The 22,947-nt window shown below is 44.3% G+C and overlaps 1 protein-coding gene across 1 annotated transcript in view; it reads right to left on the reverse strand.

Annotated features, from left to right (window-relative positions):
- LOC120044908 (roquin-2-like) overlaps nucleotides 1–13,424 on the reverse strand; it is a 31,382-nt gene extending 17,958 nt beyond the window's left edge. The window contains exons 1-8 of the mRNA XM_038989639.1: nucleotides 13,115–13,424; nucleotides 12,179–12,296; nucleotides 9,548–9,781; nucleotides 7,411–7,586; nucleotides 5,112–5,312; nucleotides 1,243–1,375; nucleotides 494–615; nucleotides 5–117 (exon numbers count right to left, since the gene is read on the reverse strand). Coding sequence (XP_038845567.1) covers nucleotides 5–117; nucleotides 494–615; nucleotides 1,243–1,375; nucleotides 5,112–5,312; nucleotides 7,411–7,586; nucleotides 9,548–9,781; nucleotides 12,179–12,296; nucleotides 13,115–13,345 — 1,328 coding nt within the window. The 5' untranslated portion in view covers nucleotides 13,346–13,424. The remainder of the gene's footprint in view (nucleotides 1–4; nucleotides 118–493; nucleotides 616–1,242; nucleotides 1,376–5,111; nucleotides 5,313–7,410; nucleotides 7,587–9,547; nucleotides 9,782–12,178; nucleotides 12,297–13,114) is intronic.
- Between the last annotated feature and the right edge of the window lie 9,523 nt (nucleotides 13,425–22,947).

Genomic DNA, 22,947 nt, shown 5'->3' on the forward strand with positions numbered 1-22,947 from the left:
TCACTTCTCTAGCTCGTCCTGTGTGTGTGCAAAGGTGCAGTTGGATCCTCGGGGACAGCCACCCTGCTGCCGGAGGTCTCGACAGATACTGGTCTTATATTTGCTGTTGGGCTGCGGCTGCATGGGAAGGAGACAGACAAAACAATGTTACTGACAATAGAAAACCACTGTGCTTGATGAAGGACATAAATGTCTCTCCCATTGTCTCTGTTGTACATTTAACAGCTGTATTACGTTTGCACGTGTGTATGTGCGTGTGTGATTTTGCGTGCATGCATGTGTGTGTGTGTGCATGTGCTTCTGTGTGTGTACATTTGCGTGTGTTTGTGCGTGCGTGCGTGCGCGTGTGCATGCGTGCGTGTGTGTGTGTGTGTGTGTGTGTGTGTGTGTGTGTGTGTGTGTGTGTGTGTGTGTGTGTGTGTGTGTGTGTGTGTGTGTGTGTGTGTGTGTGTGTGTGTGTGTGTGTGTGTGTGTGTGATGTCCGGTTCTGTACCTGTGCTGTCTCATGGCTCTTCTTACTGAAGTTGTGTATAAACTCAACCAGACCATGAACGACCACCTTCACAGCCAGCATCACACTCTCCAGCTCCTCCCACCACGGAGCCACCGCTGCATCTACCCACACCAAAACACACATCCCATATCAACATCCCTGTCTCCTTGTTTCTAAACAATATCATAGTGTCTGCAGCTTCTAAACAAACCCGCAAAACCCACAAAGATATACCACAGATACCTCCACCTGTCTCACAGGCCCGGTCTGTCCACCTGTCTCACAGGCCCGGTCTGTCCACCTGTCTCACAGGCCCGGTCTGTCCACCTGTCTCACAGGCCCGGTCTGTCCACCTGTCTCACAGGCCCGGTCTCTCCATTTCTTTACAAGTCTAGTGAGTCATAGTGTATTCACTGCAGCCAGTTTTCACCCACTAACATGAAACAATGGTGCATTATCATGTTACCTCTTCTGTTCAGTAGTATAATTGGTGATGATCTAAACTAGGGCTTCCCCCCCAGGTACACCTTTTGGTTTTGCCCTAAAACTACACAGCTGATTCAAATAACCAACTCATCATCAAGCTTTGGTTATTTGAATCAGCTGTGTAGTGCTAGGGCAAAAAAATCGAAACGTGCAGCCAGAGTTTGGGAAACCCTGGTCTGAACCTCAAGGGAGTTGCATGGGGAAGCTGCTGGGTTCGCCAGGCCCTGAGCTGAAAGGTGTGGGTTGATCTGTACTGTGTCTACCTGGGTTGTGGTCGATGTTGGCCAGTAGTTCCAGGTGTGGTCTGAGGCTGTTCAGATTGGCTGGGTCTCCTGTTCTCTGTAGAACTATCGTCAGCTCCTGGACACTCTTTGCAAAGGACTCTGGGGACTGGAGCTGTGGGAGTGACCATCATCCAGTAGAGTTAGTGAAGAAACACCTAACAACTCATTGAAGTGCAATTGAATATGGTTGTACTGAGTCTACACCAGCGGTATTCAACCAGGGGTCAGCGGAGGTACTGCAGGGGATCCACGAAAATATTTAAAAAAATTACAATAAATGTGGAATGCTTTTATGAATATCTCTAGCAACAATAGAATAAACTAATTTTGAATGACATACCTACAGTAGGAAAAGAGGAGAATATCTTATTTCTGATGATGCCAACTTTATTTCTCAACTCCTAATGTTGAGCAAATTACACTCACTGGAGTCAATTACACTCACTGGAGTCAATTACACTCACTGGAGTCTGTTACACTCACTGGAGTCTGTTACACTCACTGGAGTCTGTTACACTCACTGGAGTCTGTTACACTCACTGGAGTCTGTTACACTCACTGGAGTCAATTACACTCACTGGAGTCAGTTACACTCACTGGAGTCAGTTACACTCACTGGAGTCAATTACACTCACTGGAGTCAATTACACTCACTGGAGTCAGTTACACTCACTGGAGTCAGTTACACTCACTGGAGTCAATTACACTCACTGGAGTCAATTACACTCACTGGAGTCAGTTACACTCACTGGAGTCAGTTACACTCACTGGAGTCAATTACACTCACTGGAGTCAATTACACTTACTGGAGTCTGTTACACTCACTGGAGTCTGTTACACTCACTGGAGTCAGTTACACTCACTGGAGTCAGTTACACTCACTGGAGTCAGTTACACTCACTGGAGTCAGTTACACTCACTGGAGTCAATTACACTCACTGGAGTCAATTACACTCACTGGAGTCAGTTACACTCACTGGAGTCAGTTACACTCACTGGAGTCAATTACACTCACTGGAGTCAATTACACTCACTGGAGTCAGTTACACTCACTGGAGTCAGTTACACTCACTGGAGTCAATTACACTCACTGGAGTCAATTACACTTACTGGAGTCTGTTACACTCACTGGAGTCTGTTACACTCACTGGAGTCTGTTACACTCACTGGAGTCTGTTACACTCACTGGAGTCTGTTACACTCACTGGAGTCAGTTACACTCATTGGAGTCAATTACACTCACTGGAGTAACTGACATGTGCTTTTTCAAAGTATCCGCTAATAGGCTACCAGTCAATAGGCTACCAGTCAACAGACTACCAGTCAATAGGCTACCAGTCAGTAGGCTACCAGTCAGTAGGCTACCAGTCAGTAGGCTACCAGTCAATAAGCTACCAGTCAACAGGCTACCAGTCAATAGGCTACCAGTCAGTAGGCTACCAGTCAATAAGCTACCAGTCAATAGGCTACCAGTCAATAGACTACCAGTCAATAGACTACCAGTCAATAGGCTACCAGTCAATAAGCTACCAGTCAACAGGCTACCAGTCAACAGGCTACCAGTCAATAGGCTACCAGTCAATAGGCTACCAGTCAGTAGGCTACCAGTCAAAAGGCTACCAGTCAATAGACTACCAGTCAATAGGCTACCAGTCAATAGGCTACCAGTCAGTAGGCTACCAGTCAATAGACTACCAGTCAATAGACTACCAGTCAATAAGCTACCAGTCAATAGGCTACCAGTCAATAGGCTACCAGTCAATAAGCTACCAGTCAATAGGCTACCAGTCAGTAGGCTACCAGTCAAAAGGCTACCAGTCAATAGACTACCAGTCAATAGGCTACCAGTCAATAGGCTACCAGTCAGTAGGCTACCAGTCAATAGACTACCAGTCAATAAGCTACCAGTCAATAGGCTACCATACTACTGTATGGCATCAAAGCTCGTTTGGAGGTTAGTTAACACAGTGTCCAAAGAAGGGCCAGATGTATACAGAATGGTGTCATCTGCGTAGAGGTGGATCAGGGAATCACCCGCAGCAAGAGCGACATCATTGACATATAGAGAGAAAAGAGTCGGCCCGAGGATTGAACCCTGTGGCAGGCTGCCAGTCAATAGAGTTTACATTTCCTCTTCCAGTTATAATGTGGGAGGTCAAAATAATGGAAAACTATCTATTAAATGTTTTAATTTTAAAATGTTGATTACTTCTCCTTGCCATTATCATTCACCTGATGACAAGACAAGACTTGATTTTTTGTTGTTGTTGTTGTTGCTAACGTATGATGGGGATCCCTAGGTTGCCGGTTTGCCTGGGACGTGGTCCCTGGGACGTGTTGCCTGGGACGTGGTGCCTGGGACGTGGTGCCTGGGACGTGGTCCCTGGGACGTGGTGGACGTGGTCCCTGGGACGTGGTGGACGTGGTGCCTGGGATGTGGTCCCTGGGACGTGGTCTCTGACATGGTCCCTGGGACGTGGTGGACGTGGTGCCTGGGATGTGGTCCCTGGGACGTGGTCTCTGACATGGTCCCTGGGACGTGGTGGACGTGGTGCCTGGGATGTGGTCTCTGACATGGTCCCTGGGATGTGTTGCCTGGGACGTGGTGCCTGGGACGTGGTCTCTGACGTGGTCCCTGGGACGTGGTGGACGTGGTCCCTGGGACGTGGTGGACGTGGTGCCTGGGATGTGGTCCCTGGGACGTGGTCTCTGACATGGTCCCTGGGACGTGGTGGACGTGGTGCCTGGGATGTGGTCCCTGGGATGCGGTCCCTGAGGTGGTCCCTGACGTGGTCCCTGGGACGTGGTCCCTGATGTGGTCCCTGGGACGTGAACCCACCTGGGACGTGGTCCCTGTCGTGGTCCCTGGGACGTGGTGCCTGGGACGTGGTGCCTGGGACGTGGTGCCTGGGACATGGTGCCTGGGACATGGTGCCTGGGACGTGGTCCACTACAGACGTGGTGCCTGGGACGTGGTGCATGGGACGTGGTCCACTACAGACGTGGTGCCTGGGACGTGGTGCCTGGGACATGGTCCACTACAGACGTGGTGCCTGGGATGTGGTGCCTGGGACGTGGTCCACTACAGACGTGGTGCCTGGGACGTGGTGCATGGGACGTGGTCCACTACAGACGTGGTGCCTGGGACGTGGTGCCTAGGACATGGTCCACTACAGACGTGGTGCCTTGGATGTGGTGCCTGGGACGTGGTCCCTGGGACGCGGTGCCTGGGACATGGTGCCTGGGACGTGGTCCACTACAGACGTGGTGCCTGGGACGTGGTCCACTACAGACGTGGTGCCTGGGACGTGGTGCCTGGGACATGGTCCACTACAGGCATGGTGCCTGGGACGTGGTGCCTGGGGTGTGGTGCCTGGGACATGGTCCACTACAGACATGGTGCCTGGGATATGGTGCCTGGGACGTGGTCCACAAACCGGCGTCACTACAGACCCTGGTTCGATTCCAGGCTGTATCACAACCGGCCGTGATTGGGAGTCCCATAGGGCGGCGCACAATTGGCCCAGCGTCGTCCAGGTTAGGGTTTGGCCGAGTTAGGCCGTCATTGTAAATAAGAATTTGTTCTTAACTGACTTGCCTTAAATAAAGGTTACATAAATAAAAGTAATACAGTGGTGGGGAGGCAGACAGCAAACCTTATCGATGATAGACTGTATGTGTGACTTGTGGATGAGGTCTCCTACCTTATCGATGATAGACTGTATGTGTGACTTGTGGATGAGGTCTCCTACCTTATCGATGATAGACTGCATGTGTGACTTGTGGATGAGGTCTCCTACCTTATCGATGATAGACTGCATGTGTGACTTGTGGATGAGGTCTCCTACCTTATCGATGATAGACTGCATGTGTGACTTGTGGATGAGGTCTCCATAGAGCAGAGAGGACCACTGTTCAGGGGAGATACGGAGCCCCGCCTCCATGGCGATGTGTACGATCTGGGCGTCGTGCTCGCGACGCAGCGCCTCGTAAGCACGGAACTCCTCCTTTAGCTGCATCAGCGACGAGTCCTCGTCACGCTTGGTCACCTGGGAGGGAGGGGAGGAGGTTGGGAGGGAGGGAGGGAGGGGAGAAGAGGAGGATGGGAGGTAGGGTGGAGGTAGGTAGGTAGGTAGGTAGGTAGGTAGGTAGGTAGGTAGGTAGGTAGGTAGGTAGGTAGGTAGGTAGGTAGGTAGGTAGGTAGGTAGGTAGGTAGGTAGGTAGGTAGGTAGGTAGGTAGGTAGGTAGGTAGGAGAGGGAGGGTTGGATGGGAGGGAGGGAGGGAGGTAGGTAGGAGAGGGAGGGAGGGGAGTTGAGGGGGTGCGAGTGGAGGAGCGGAGGATGGGAGGGAGGGAGAGGAGGTGGGGGGAGGGTTGGGACATACAGTACAGTTAGAAACCTACACCCAATAAACCAAACAAATTCACATAATCTACAGTAACCCAGTGACCTACAGTAACCCAGTGACCTACAGTAACCCTGTGACCTACAGTAACCCTGTGACCTACAGTAACCCAGTGACCTACAGTAACCCAGTGACCTACAGTAACCCAATGACCTACAGTAACCCAGTGACCTACAGTAACCCAGTGACCTACAGTAACCCAATGACCTACAGTAACCCAGTGACCTACAGTAACCCAGTGACCTACAGTAACCCAGTGACCTACAGTAACCCAGTGACCTACAGTAACCCAATGACCTACAGTAACCCAGTGACCTACAGTAACCCAGTGACCTACAGTAACCCAGTGACCTACAGTAACCCAGTGACCTACAGTAACCCAGTGACCTACAGTAACCCAGTGACCTACAGTAACCCAGTGACCTACAGTAACCCAGTGACCTACAGTAACCCAGTGACCTACAGTAACCCAGTGACCTACAGTAACCCTGTGATCTACAGTAACCCTGTGGTCTACAGTAACCCAGTGACCTACAGTAACCCAGTGACCTACAGTAACCCAGTGACCTACAGTAACCCAGTGACCTACAGTAACCCAGTGACCTACAGTAACCCAGTGACCTACAGTAACCCAGTGACCTACAGTAACCCAGTGACCTACAGTAACCCAGTGACCTACAGTAACCCAGTGACCTACAGTAACCCAGTGACCTACAGTAACCCAGTGACCTACAGTAACCCAGTGACCTACAGTAACCCTGTGATCTACAGTAACCCAGTGACCTACAGTAACCCAGTGACCTACAGTAACCCAGTGACCTACAGTAACCCAGTGACCTACAGTAACCCTGTGATCTACAGTAACCCTGTGGTCTACAGTAACAGTAACTCAGAATCTGCCCCAAAGAGTAATCATCATAAGACACCAGGCCAGTCCATCTGTGACTGTCCCTCTGTGACTGTGACTCTGTGACCGAATGGGCAACTGGGGAAAATATAGAACAGTGTTTCACCCTGGGTAAATGGTTGGCATTGCAGTCCTGCCAACCATGCCAACCATGCCAACCACGCTTACAGGCTGGAGGACTCAACAACAAGGCTATCTCTCACGTGCACACACAAGTACATACACACATGCACACGCACTTATGCACGCACACACAAACACACACACACGTCACCACTAGCAGACAGTTTCTATCACTGGGAGTGAGCAGAGGAGTGAGCAGAGAGAGGACCATTTGAGTCGTTTCATGTGGAACATGTTTCCAATGACAGCTACAGTAATGTGTCATAATTGGCAATATAAATCTAAATCTCTCTCCCAGAGAGATTCAGGAACACATGGTAAGTGACAAGCGGAAGCTTTCTCCACTGCTGGGCATGATGAGTGCCAGAGGCAGAAGGTGGCACCTCTTCAGAGTGCATCAATAATCATGACTGGTGGTACGGTACAGTATGGTGCCTAGTTATGTCTCTGGCACTTTTAAAATACTTTTTTAGCACTTTGATAAAACCATATTTTCTATTATCATTACATTAAACCACGACAGCATGTAGGCTACAAGGTTATGGAGACCGTTATCGACGTCAGTGACGTGTATGAGTTGGTGTGTGTGTGTGTGCATGTGCATGTGTACTTGTGCGTATGTGTGTGTATTTGCATGCCTACGTGCATCATAAGTGCATTTGTGCGCATACAATACAATATACAATACAATATACAATAGAATAGGTCTCACCTTAAAGCAGGAGGCCCTGTAGAGTAGCTGGACCACATGTCCTATGGAGGTTTTGGAGGCCTGAGGGAACCGAGCCTCCAGCTTCTGGACCACAAAAAGGACCAGAACTTTCCTGGACAGAGCTGAGCCGTCCTCTAGCGCCAACAGCACCAGCTTCAGAGCATCCTCCTGCGTGGCTGTATCAGACGACACACACAACTGTCATCATGTAGCTACAGTACATACTGCATAGTACTTATGAAGTACTGCTAGTACATATCAGTGGCCTTATGTTCCAAAGCAGATGAAGAGGATTAATTAAGGAATTATTTAAGTACTAGTACATACTGCATAGTACTTATGAAGTACTACTAGTACATATCAGTGGCCTTATGTTCCAAAACTAATGTTTTAAGTACTAGTACATACTACATAGTATCTGATATTACTATGCTGTATTATTGATATCACTATGCTTTATTTATGTATTATTATGAAATAAAATAAAATAGTACTTGTCACATCCGCCTAATACAACCTTACTGTGAAATGCTTACTTACAAGCCCGTTTAACCAACAATACAGTTCTAAGAAAATAAAGTAAAGAAAAGATTTACTAAGTAAACTAAAGTAATAAATAAAGTAAAAAGTAACACAATAAAAGAACAATAACAAGGCCGTATAGAGGGGGTACTGGTACCAAGTCAGTGTGCTGGGTACAGGTTAGTCGAGGTCATGTGTACATGTAGATAGGGGTAAAGTGACTATGCATAGATAATAAACAGCGAGTAGCAGCAGTGTAAAAACAATGCAATGCAAATTGTCCGGGTGGCCATTTGATGAATTGTTCAGCAGTCTTATGGCTTGGGGGTAGAAACTGTTAAGGAGCCTTTTGGACCTAGACTTGGCGCTCCGGTACCGCTTGCCGTGCGGTAGCAGAGAGAACAGTCTATGACTTGTGTGACTGGAGTCTTTGACAATTTTTTGGGCCTTTCTCTGACACCGCCTAGTATAGCAGTTTCCATACCAGGCGGTGATGTAACAGGTCAGGATGCTCTCGATGGTGCAGCTGTAGAACATTTTAAGGATCTGGGGACCTATGCCAAATCTTTTCAGTCTCCTGAGGGGGAAAAGGTGATGTCGTGCCCTCTTCACGACTGTCTTGGTGCATTTGCACCATCATAGTTTGTTGGTGATGTGGGCATCAAGGAACTTGAAACTCTCGACCCGCTCCACTACAGCCCCGTCGATGTGAATGGGGGTGTGTTCGGCCCTCCTTTTCCTGTAGTCCACGATCAGCTCCTTTATCTTGCTAACGTTATAAGACACTGCCAGGTCTCTGACCTCCTCCTTATAGGCTGTCTCGTCATTGTCAGTGATCAGGCCTACCACCGTTGTCGTCAGCAAACTTAATGATTGTGTTGGAGTCGTGCGTGGCCACGCAGTCGTGGGTGAACAGGGAGTACAGTAGGGGACCAAGCACGCACCCCTTGTTGAGAATCAGCGTGGTAGATGTGTTGCCTACCCTTACCACCTGGAGGTGGCCGGTCAGGAAGTCCAGGATCCAGTTGCAGAGGGAGTTGTTTATGCAAATTGGAGTGGGTCTAGGGTTTCCGGGATGATTGTGTTGATGTGAGCCATGACCAGCCTTTCAAAGCACTTCATGGCTACAGACGTGAGTGCTACAGGGTGGTAGTCATTTAGGGAGGTTATGCTTTGTGTTTTATGTTGTAAATGTGTCTGAAACTTTATGTGCTGCTATTTTAGCCAGGTCTCTCTTGTAAAAGAGATTGTTCATCTCAATGAGGCTAACCTGATCAAATAAATAAATGACATAATATGTATTAGTACATATCTGACATTTCATCATATTTTTTTTTTTTTTACAGCAAGAGGGAATCCTATCACACTGTAGGAAATGATACAGTGTTGTACTGGTGTCCTCAGACTGGAAACCCCTCGCTCAGGATCTGCCCTATGAGTAATCATTATAAGACACCATAGTGCTGCAGCATCATATTACAGAGTAGAGAGGGAGGATAGGACACAGAGAGAAAAGCATGCTGAAGATGTGATTGACAGGTGTATTATCCTATCACCACTGACTAGGTCCAGTACATCATATGACTGACAGGTGTATCATCCAATCACCACTCACCAGGCCCCAGGAACTGGCATCCCCGTGCTCTGACGGCAGCCCACAGGTTAGCAGAGAGCTGCTGTGGGTTCTGGTGCTGCAGGATGAGCTCTGTGACGGTACGTTCCCCTAGCGACCTGCCCGCCCGCACCGCCCGCAACCGCCCCTCCTCCTCCACCAGCTGACAGTTGACGAGTGTCACCAGCTTCCTCTGCATGGGCCGACTGAGTACGCTCGGACTGAGGGTCACCACACCTGGATTGCAGAGAGGAAGGGTTCAAATGTCAGAAGACGGCATCAGAAACATAAATACTGAAATACGCACACAAAAGGACAGAAACACGAACAGAAACACATGAACAGAAACACAGAAACACATGAACAGAAACACAGACACACAGACACACAGAAACACAGACACATGAACAGAAACACAGACACACAGACACATGAACAGAAACACAGACACATGTACAGACACACAGACACATGTACAGAAACACAGACACATTAACAGAATCACGAACAAAAACACAGACACACAAACACATGTACAGAAACACAGACACACAGACACATGTACAGAAACACAGACACATGTACAGAAACACAGACACACAGACACATGTACAGAAACACAGACACACAGACACATGTACAGAAACACAGACACACAGACACATGTACAGAAACACAGACACACAGACACATGTACAGAAACACAGACACATGTACAGACACACAGACACATGAACAGAAACACAGACACATGTACAGAAACACAGACACATTAACAGAATCACGAACAAAAACACAGACACACAAACACATGTACAGACACACAGACACATGTACAGAAACACAGACACACAGACACATGTACAGAAACACAGACACATGAACAGACACACAGACACATGTACAGAAACACAGACACATGAACAGACACACAGACACATGTACAGAAACACAGACACATGAACAGAAACACAGACACATGTACAGAAACACAGACACACAGACACATGAACAGAAACACAGACACATGTACAGAAACACAGACACACAGACACATGTACAGAAACACAGACACACAGACACATGTACAGAAACACAGACACATGTACAGACACACAGACACATGAACAGAAACACAGACACATGTACAGACACACAGACACATGTACAGACACACAGACACATGTACAGAAACACATGTACAGAAACACAGACACACAGACACATGAACAGAAACACAGACACATGTACAGAAACACAGACACATGAACAGAAACACAGACACACAGACACATGTACAGAAACACAGACACATGTACAGACACACAGACACATGAACAGAAACACAGACACATGTACAGAAACACAGACACACAGACACATGTACAGACACACAGACACATGTACAGAAACACAGACACACAGACACATGTACAGACACACAGACACATGTACAGAAACACAGACACATGTACAGAAACACAGACACATGAACAGAAACACAGACACATGTACAGAAACACAGACACATGTACAGACACACACACACACAGACACATGTACAGAAACACACACACAGACACACACTGACATACTAATACAGAGACAATTTCCCAAACTCTGTTATTGTTTACCAGAGCTAAAATGTAATCCTAGTCTAAAACAAAACTGCATTTATGTAGTCTGTTAGTGCTGCCCGCAGTAGAAAACCCCTCCCATCCTCTAATAAATGTCCCATAGCAGGACAAAGTGCTGACAAAAGTGTCTTAAAACCCTTTATTAGAGTGAGTCTATTAAAGACCAGGGATGGATGACCACTGTCCCCTCTCCAATTCTGTGATCACCACAAAAACTGTTGACAAAGCTGCCGAGGGATTGAACTGCGTTCTCAGCTTTCCAGGTGAATTAACCCAATAAACGGAGCACTACTCCTCAGTTATTGGCTTTTAAAAGCACTGATGGGAAAACAGGACTCAAGGTTTACTGCCCGTCACACAGCGTTTTATGGGTCCTGGGAGAAGGATTTTCCATCCTTCACCATGCAATTACCAAATCAAATTGTATTTGTCACATGCACTGAATACAACAGGTGTAGGTAGACCTTACGTGAAATGTTTACTTACAAGCCCTTAACCAACAGTGTAGTTTTAAGAAAATAAATAAACTAAAGTATTTGAAACAGATGATCTACTCTGCAATATACTGTTATTCTGAGAATGAGGTATCATGATATATGCAATTTGAAATGACATGCAGGGTAAAGTCATGTTGGTAGTTTAACTTCTTCACATTTCGTAAATATACTTTTTTCTTGTCATCTAATTGAAGGACTCCTTTAAATTAAACACATTTAACTCAAACTACTTTCGACACAGACCATTATATTTCCTATTGATGTAATGTGGGGTTTGTGTTGGTGGCCCAAGTTCTGTATGGCCTTACAGAGCGCATGGGCTTCCTGGTTCTAGCTGCTTCTACATGCTCTGACGCAAACGTTACCACCACATTAAGCTCAGACCCTGAGAATAACAGGAAATACTGTGTTTCCCTAACCTCAACTGCACACGCTCACACACACACACACACACACACACACACAGATGCATTTATCACCAAATCTCTGTGTTCTGGTACCTTTTCCTCCACTGATGGGTTTGAGATAGAGAGCCAGCTCCTCCACACACACCTTGCACACCTCATAATGCCCTACCTCCACAGCACTGCTCAGAGTCACAGGCTGGGACTCCACAGCCTGGGAACACACAACATCATTATCATCATCATCATCATCCGTAACATCATTATCATCACAATCATCATCATCACTCTCATCGTCATCATCATCATCATCTGTAACATCATTATCATCACAATCATCATCATCACTCTCATCGTCATCATCATCATCATCCGTAACATCATTATCATCACAATCATCATTATCATCATCACTCTCATCGTCATCATCATCATCATCGGTATCATCACAATCATCATCATCACTCTCATCGTCATCATCATCATCATCCGTAACATCATTATCATCACAATCATCATTATCATCACAATCATCATCATCATCATCACTCTCATCGTCATCATCATCATCATCGGTATCATTGTTATAATCATTATCACCATCATCAGTATAATCATTATCATCATCATTTTCATCATCGATATCATCATTATCTTCACAATCATCATTATCATTATCGTCATCATTGTCATCACCGTCATCAGTATCATCATTATCACAATCATCACCATCATCAGTATCATCAATATCATCATCAGTATCATTATTATCTTCACAATCATCATCATTATCTTCACAATCATCATCATAATCAGTATCATCACAATCATTATAATTATCATCACAATCATCATCATCACAATCATCATAATCATCAGTATCATCATCATCTTCATCATTATCATCACAATCATCATCATCATCAGTATCATCATAATTTTCACAATCATCATTATTACCATCACAATCATTATCATAAATATCATCATCATCAGAAGAACCACAACAACAACAAGACATGCTGTGCCCACCTGAGCTCCCACCAGCTGTAGCAGGGCACTGTTGACTGGCAGGAGGTCGATGTCAGTGTTGATGGCTGTCTGGTCGAAGGGACAGGCCTTGCGGTGCAGCTTGTGCAGACAGGTCTTACACACAGTGTGCGAGCAGCCCAGACTGATGGGCTTGTGGCCGCTGCTGTCAAACTCGTTGTAGCAGATGGGGCAGGAGAGGAACTCTGTCCACTGGGCCGCCTGCACTGGCATCCTGCTGCCTGTCCTCCCTGCTGTCACCTCTGGAGGGCGCTGTCTTGCTCAGGGGGATCGCATGCCGCCACGCCCCGACAGCTCACTGACAACTGGTATAGAAGAAGAAAGAAAGTAGGTTAGAGTGCAGGTCAGCGGCAGACTGGTCATCGCCAGAGAGATCCTGCACTCCATTGCTCCTCCATTAAGCAAGCTTTTTAGTCCTGGACTAGGATTTTAATTTGTGTCTGGGAAACTGGCCTGTTGAGTTTTAGTGTCATTTTTTGTCTTTCATTGCCTTGCAAATACAAAAAGGTGCCAACTGCCCAGGTGCAATGCTCCATAAATCTGTCCCCTAGTGGCTATAAACGTTGTAGCTGTTTCACAATCCCAATCTTGGAAAAGAAAGTAGAGCGGTGAGCGGCAATCTCTCAACGCTATCTTTCTTTCCCTCAATCTCACTCTCTTCTACACATCTCTCATCCATTGCCCACTACCCTCTGTAGACTTGTGTTAACTGCTTGGTCTAATGCATAGGCTTTAGCTCAACGGACCACGAAATTAGGGAGCACCTGCGCCACGAAATTAGAACCCCAGTTGGTCACACACCCACAACCCCACCCATTCTGCTGCAGCTCCACCCTCTCTCTGATGCCTTCCCTGCTCTTCCATCATGCCTCCTCCTGGGCAAGCAGGTGGAGAGGCCTCCTTTGGCTGGCTAAAGATCATGGAGGTGTTCTACCATGGCATGATCCTATCAGTCTGATTTACACACTGACTGAGTACCAGGCCAGATTTACACCCCTCTCTCTCTGTCTCTCTGTCTCTGTCTCTGTCTCTGTCTCTGTCTCTGTCTCTGTCTCTGTCTCTCTGTCTCTGTCTCTGTCTTTGTCTCTGTCTCTCTGTCTCTCTCTCTGTCTCTGTCTCTGTCTCTCTCTCTCTCTCTTTTTCTCTCTTTTTCTCTCTCTCTCTCTCTCTCTCTGTCTCTCTGTCTCTCTTGCTCTCTCTCTCTCTCTCTCTCTCTCTCTGTCTCTCTGTCTCTCTCTCTCTCTCTCTTTCTCTCTCTCTCTTTTTCTCTCTGTCTCTCTCTCTCTATGCCTCTACGGCAACATCCTTTGTATTGTACATTTGTAGGCAGTAAGGTTAGTGCTGTCCGGGATCCTTGGGACGTGAACTGAACGATTGGACGTGGCGAATAGACCTTTTTATTTTCGACCTTTTATGGAAATACATACTGGCCATGACGGCAGTAAATAATTGTTAACCTTGAAAAGCTAGTGAATGGCTAGTTGAATGGCTGCTTCATGGGCAGGAGATTCGCCATATCAACGTCTCCAGTAAAGCCAGAGTCTGGTTCAGACAGAGATAGAGAGAATATGCTCATACAGCCAATTGTAGCCAAATGGATAAGGATCATTGCTGCAGACGATCTGGCCAATTAGCAAGTCTGTGCAAGGCTTTAGTTTAGACCACAGGGTTCTGTACAAAGCAGGAAAAGCACCCAGGAGCCACGACGGAATTCACTTTCCTTCATGCAACAGCTGCACCGACAGACCGGTAACTGCTGGGTGGAACCAACTGCTCCATCATCACCCCTCACCCAATGCATGGCATGAGGAAGTTGCATCAGGCAGGCCCAGAGATGGCTCTACCAGGCTAGACCTGTACTATCTTACTGTAATGCTGAGTTCAGTTATGCAACAAAGGAACGCACTACTGTTCACAATCAATCATTGTGCAGAGAGAGGGAGACACCATCCACCGTGACCCTAAGGTCAGGAAAGTGTATGCGCGCCTTCGCGTGTGCGTGCGTGCATTCTTGGCTGGCTGTGTCCATCATTAACTAGAAAATGTCATTATGTAGTAAAAACAACAATTAACTCAACTCACGAATCTCACACAACTAGAAAATGAAACGTTGCATAAAGTATATGCATGCCTACAAATCTATCTACTAAAAGATCAAGCTGGTCAAGCTTTTTTTCCAACTAAATTACACACCATCCAAGTGGCCCAGGGTGCGCGGTGTCCACATTGCCTCTCCCGCGTGAACAACTCTGTGCTGATCTTGCGCGTCATGTTTCCGCGAGGGCTCAGTCACTGGCTCGCGGACTAAAGTGAAAACGCATGTAAAAGCTACCGGGGGTAGCGTTTTTGGAGAGCTGAAGTTAGATTTGGTGACGCGCCGAAGCCTCTGGGCGGGGAAACCGCAAATACAATTTGAACCACAGTGAGTGATTCAGTGTCTCGTTGAAACCACCTGTTTCTGACTGTAAGCTACAGCGACATATCCTGTTGTTCGGGGTGCCCCAGATCATTTAAAACATCTCCTCATGAATGTTTAGGCGGCCGCCTAGGGTGGCAGATTGACGAGAGCGGCATTTTCTGAGATAAATTGACCAAGACGCACCACGAACAACAACACATAAAACCTCACATAATTCTGCCTAAAAACTATGACAATTTCTCTCAACCAGTGGCGTATGAGCTTTTTAGGTGAGCGCTGGTGCCGCCCGTTGATAAGCAGTGCCCACTTTGTCAAAGGCAGGGGCGCAAAACATTTTGCTTGTCCATTCCCAGCGTGCCTCTCCATGCTGCTGTTGAGAGCGATCCACCATCGTTCCTTAAAAAAAATGATCTAACATAAATCATGTAGCAGATATACGATATGGTTGAAATAGTATGTGGCATTTTCTGTAGCCTACAGGCTGGAGATAAAATGTATGTCAATGTAATGAGACGGACACTTTTGACATCATGATGCAGGTTTCTCCGATCAAATAGTTTAACCCAAATGGCGATCAATCAAATAAAAAATGTGCTGTCATGTTAATAAACAACATATCCTAAAAACGGTACAGGTCAAAGTAAAATGGACAATATGGAATGGACAATCACAACTATTGTCCAGGACTTTCATCCCATTATTATGATCAGTGGTTTCAAGTTTGTATAGTACATTTATGACATAGCGTACATTTTTTGACATAGCTGATCATAGCGAAAAATAAAATACTTCTGCATTTCCCGCTGTGTAAACACATTGCAAATAGGCTCGCGATAACTCCTGATAGAGTTGGGTAGCTGATATTCAGAGTTTAAAATAGTCAAATTGATTAGTCACAGCAAACAGGACTAATAAAGTCAATGCAATGGCCTGTTTTACAAAAAATGGGCCTACCACATGGATGGCCGACATGGTAGGCTACACCCCAGTAAGCATGAGCCGACCTCTTTTGGATGTATTTTTTTGGTCCTGTACTGACAACGTTCTTTGGTGTTTTACAAACAGTAGGCTTACCACATTGATGGGCATTCATAAAATTCAATTTCAGACAACATGGTAAGCTACACCTCAGTAAGCACAGGCCAATGCCGATTGGACCTCTCTTTTTGGTGCAGTTCCAGACTGGCCTTGATTTCCACATCCACAGACATTGTCTATGTTTTGTTCAGATTTTGTCCGGTCTTGACCAGCCTTGATTTGGCCAAAACATAGACATTTATAAATTACTTATTTTCAACTTTCATTCAGAAACAAAAATGAGCCTGATTTCAACATCAGGAAAATATATATTTTTAACATCCAGAAAATACATATTTTTAAACGTCCAGAAAATATGCCTTTTCAATGTCCTGGAAAATATGTATTTTAAATATATGGAAAATACCTTTTCACCTTTCATTCAGAACCTAAATTGAACCTAACTTCAACTTCTGGAAAATACGTATTTTAGATGTCTTTTAGACGTCTTTTCAACGTCATTTTGCTTACTGGGACTATTTTAGTTTTGCGGGAGGCAGCGTTTGTCAGTCTCGCCTAAAGTAGCAGATAGGCAAAGACTGGCCCTGATCTCCTCGTGATATAGAATCTTATACAATCAGTAGCCGATGTGATAAACTATATATAAACAAGAGGAAATGGCATGCTCATCATCTTGTGACTACTGTGGGTGAGAAAAGGGGATATCTGTCCTCCTACACACACACACACACACACACACACACACACACACACACACACACACACACACACACACACACACACACACACACACACACACACACACACACACACACACAGTCTTCCACCAGCAGATAATTTACATTTAACATGTGGCTATACACATTTGGCCCCTTACATTTGGCTCTCCTCACACATACTGTATGCCCCAGTCAGTCCTCACATGGCCCCATAGAGTTCCCGGTTGGCTCCCGAAGAGTCCCCTATGTGCCTCAACAGAACAGCAGGTGTTCTAGAACCTAAAGGACTGCCTGGCATTCTAAATGGATCATCTGTGAGTCTGCTGATGGACAGGCCCTCATGTTAGTTGGTCCTCCTCCTCCCTTTGGGCAGGGGTAGAACCTGAACCCCTGGAATGTGAGGAGGTTAGCTCCAGTAGTAGGGCTGTTTTATAAGTGTGTGTGTGTGTGTGTGAGAGAGAGAGAGAGAGAGAGAGAGACAGGAAACAGAGAGAGAGAGAGAGAGAGAGAGAGAGAGAGACAGAAATAAAGAGCGAGAGGTTTAGAAAGAGAGAGAGCGAGCGAGAGACAGAGAGAGAGAGAGAGAGCGAGCAAGAGAGAGACAGAGAGAGCGAGAAATACAGAGAGAGAGAGAGAGAGAGAGAGAGAGAGAGAGAGAGAGAGAGAGAGAGAGAGAGAGAGAGAGAGAGAGAGAGAGAGAGAGAGAGAGAGAGAAAGAGAGCGAGAGAGAGAGAGAGAATGTGTGCACAGGTGCATGCATAGGTGTGTGTGTATGTGTGTGCATGTGTGTTTTTGTGGAATATAGAATATGGAATACGGAACATTGCCAGCAGAGTGGGCTTCAATGAGTCACAGTCATTACTGTATATTTGAGTCATGAAAAAAGACCGCCACAAACCTAATCACCATTCCCTCACTACCCCCTGAATGAATAGTTCAATATTATATTCCTTTGCATGTTATAGCTTGCTCTTTGCTCGGAACCCCTCGTTATCTGAATCATGGTCCTTTCAAAACAAACTGTTTGTAGGAAAAACAACAAAACAAGCTTGTTTCCTCTTCCTGGGTTCAAAAATAACCAAAGTGTTTATTTCCTGTTTTTGTTTATCAGTTTGGATTTCTATTCTGAGGTCAACATTTTACAATTTAATTAGTAGAGTGACTTTCAAACATAATCCATTTGTCAGGGTTAATATTAGACTATTAAATTAAATTAACCATTTGTTATTCTCATTTTGGAACAGAATAACTGCAGTCCTCTATAAACACAACTATAAGTGCAACTTTACAATTGTAGGCCTTGTGATATTAGGCCTGGGGCACATGATATGCTGTATATCAGACTGTATTCATTTTGATTTAAGAAGGCCTTTTCAGAGTGTATTCAGCCTGGCATCAATACCTTGGCGGTGGGTGGGTGACACTGGCACATATCACTCGTGAGAGATCTGACTGCACACGGAAGTAGGTGCAACAGTAATTATTAGAGCCTGCATTTTGTTATGCAACTTCATTGGACAGCCAGTTTGTGTAACATTATCTAACATGAATCTGTTGATGCCTCTGTGAAAAGAGCCTGATTGAATAATAGCTCTATTTCCAATAGATGAAGATGCAATTGTTTATTTGGTCTTTTTCTCATTGACTTCATGATGATAACACTGGGCTGCACTTTCGATGCATAAATATGAATTCCCCTGAAGAAAATGCTAAGTCACCAATATTTCCGAAATAAATTGCATTTACTACATGATTCCACATCCAAATTGTACAGCCATTTGCCTAGCGTTTTAGCAGCATGCAACACAAACAAATCAGAAATGGACAACCAGCTGAAAGTCGCGCCTCTTTCTGTCACTTACCTTAGGCACTGTAACGGAGTACTATAATGATCATCTTTTTATCGTCCAAGAGAACAAACGGAAAAAAAATATCAGCAGCTGCTGCAATGGAACAGCAGTAATCAACTAAATTATATAGATCCCGCATTGAAAACTGTCATTTCAGCACATCAAATTAGTTATTTGTCCAATTTCTATATTAATTCCCAACCTACGCGACTTGTTCGCTCAGGTAGCCTACCCTCCCTTGGTTTGACAACTAGGGACAACGATCGTGTGTATTGTATCACTCCGCTTCCCGTTTTTGAACTGCGTGCCGGTAGCAGGCGCGTCTTGATCAGCCGGATAGGGTTTCGGGTTAAAACGAGCGGAACAAAATAATATATATTGAACATTTACCTCGAAACCTTGTTTATTATGGTTGTGCGTATGTGGTACTATTTTCATATTATGGGCAAGGATAAAGACGTAAAGGGGCAAAGCCGGAACAAGCCGCTTTTCGAGGCGTGGACCGCATCGTTTTTAAAGAGACAGGCGATGCGATAGGACCTATAGACACAATGCTCTGAGCGGGTTTTGGCGCTATATTGACAGACACCTATCGAATTGACCGTCTCACTGTCTCTGCTTGCTAATCTTATTTGTCTAACAGTACAATCTAATGCAAGATAAAGTGCAGTGCATTCAGAATGTTTCTAGCATTCAGTAAATCATCAGTTGTTACTGTGTCATGATTGTAGCCTACCTATAATAACCTAGTTATTGAGCCCATACTGGAATCTAAGTTTTGGCTGGTTGTAGTATGGCTCTAGAAGTAGCAGAAACGTAGTTCAGAGGATGGAGAAAGAGAGGCCCAATACTCCCCCTCTCTCCTCTCCTCCATTCCTCATTCAATAATGGAACGGTCCTAAACAGCACTTTACACACACACACACACACACACACACACACACACACACACACACACACACACACACACACACACACACACACACACACACACACGCACACACACACACACTACTCCCTTTTACAGTCGATCTGTGTCACTCTCAGTACTCCGGGGGGACCATGGGAGAATTGTTGGGTTGCACTGAGCTGAGTGAGGCTGACATTTATCCAGCAAAGGGATAAAAGAGAAAGAGGAGAGAGTGACTGAGAGAGATTAAGGAGGGGAGAGAGAGCAAGGAAACCCTCTCAGACATGCAGGAGTATCCACTCAGACAGTGTAGATGCTCAGTGAGGTACACAGATGACTCAGGTTATATACTGGGGCTCAGTGAAGTACACAGATGACTCAGGTTATATACTGGGGCTCAGTGAAGTACACAGATGACTCAGATTATATACTGGGGCTCAGTGAAGTACACAGATGACTCAGGTTATATACTGGGGCTCAGTGAAATACACAGATGACTCAGGTTATATACTGGGGCTCAGTGAGGTACACAGATGACTCAGGTTATATACTGATGCTCAGTGAGGTACACAGATGACTCAGGTTATATACTGGGGCATACCACCGCCTGATACTTAGTGAGGTACACAGATGACTCAGGTTATATACTGGGGCATACCACTGCCTCCCTCACTCTACATCTCTTACCCATGCAGAACATATAGCCCTACAGACCAACACACAGAAACACCAACATATTGTAGAGTACTCATTTACGCAAAAAAACATATTGATTAATACATTCCATTCCTACACACACCAACACATTCCATGATTACGTGTTCTTGGAGAATGACTGTCTACAAGTAAGCTCTTTATTCCAAGTGAAATGTCAGAAAGATGAAATTCACATCATCCAATACTGCAGGTGCCACCTTGTGGCCATCTATAAAAGTCTACAACGCAGTATGCAGTTAAAACATCTACACAACCATGACAAGAGAACTGCTGATTTAAACAGACACACATTTAATCAATGAGACATTATGCAATATTCATATGAAAAGAGACAGCTAATGTTACATTTGGTAAATTACCTAAAATTAGCAATGTCTGATTTGTAAATCAGCATAAAACTACCTCATTATTTTCAGTTTACAATGTTTACAGGTGCTTCACAAGTCAAGTATCACCTTAACAACATCAACTTAATAACATCCTCTTAACAACATCCTCTTAACAACATCATCTTAATAACATCCTCTTAACAACATCCTCTTAACAACATCATCTTAATGACATCATCTTAACGACATCATCTTAACAACATCCTCTTAACAACATCATCTTAATGACATCATCTTAACGACATCCTCTTAACGACATCATCTTAATGACATCATCTTAATGACATCATCTTAATGACATCATCTTAATAACATCATCTTAATAACATCCTCTTAATGACATCATCTTAATGACATCGTCTTAATAACATCGTCTTAACAACATCATCTTAACAACATCCTCTTAACAACATCATCTTAATGACATCATTTTAACAACATCATCTTAACAACATCATCTTAATGACATCATCTAAATGACATCATCTTAATGACATCATCTTAATAACATCATCTTAATGACATCATCTTAATGACATCATCTTAATGACATCATCTTAATGACATCATCTTAATAACATCATCTTAATGACATCATCTTAACAACATCATCTTAATGACATCATCTTAATAACATCATCTTAATAACATCGTCTTAATAACATCATCTTAACAACATCATCTTAATGACATCATCTTAATGACATCATCTTAACAACATCATCTTAACGACATCATCTTAATGACATCATCTTAATGACATCATCTTAATGACATCATCTTAACAACATCATCTTAACAACATCATCTTAATGACATCATCTTAATAACATCATCTTAATAACATCCTCTTAATGACATCATCTTAACAACATCATCTTAACGACATCATCTTAATGACATCATCTTAATAACATCATCTTAATGACATCATCTTAATGACATCATCTTAATGACATCATCTTAACAACATCATCTTAATAACATCATCTTAATAACATCCTCTTAATGACATCATCTTAATGACATCGTCTTAATAACATCGTCTTAATAACATCATCTTAACAACATCATCTTAATGACATCATCTTAATGACATCATCTTAACAACATCATCTTAACGACATCATCTTAATGACATCATCTTAATGACATCATCTTAATGACATCATCTTAATGACATCATCTTAATGACATCATCTTAATGACATCATCTTAATAACATCATCTTAACAACATCATCTTAATGACATCATCTTAACAACATCATCTTAATGACATCATCTAAATGACATCATCTTAATGACATCATCTAAATGACATCATCTTAATGACATCATCTTAATAACATCATCTTAATGACATCATCTTAATGACATCATCTTAATGACATCATCTTAATGACATCATCTTAATAACATCATCTTAATAACATCCTCTTAATGACATCATCTTAATGACATCGTCTTAATAACATCGTCTTAATAACATCATCTTAACAACATCATCTTAATAACATCATCTTAATGACATCATCGTAATGACATCATCTTAACAACATCATCTTAATAACATCATCTTAATGACATCATCTTAACAACATCATCTTAATAACATCATCTTAATGACATCATCTTAACAACATCATCTTAATAACATCATCTTAACAACATCATCTTAATGACATCATCTTAATAACATCATCTTAATGACATCATCTAAATGACATCATCTTAATGACATCATCTTAATAACACACACATGGGATCCTTC

Source organism: Salvelinus namaycush, chromosome 3 (genome assembly GCF_016432855.1).
Source record: "Salvelinus namaycush isolate Seneca chromosome 3, SaNama_1.0, whole genome shotgun sequence".
Taxonomy (NCBI): domain Eukaryota; kingdom Metazoa; phylum Chordata; class Actinopteri; order Salmoniformes; family Salmonidae; genus Salvelinus; species Salvelinus namaycush.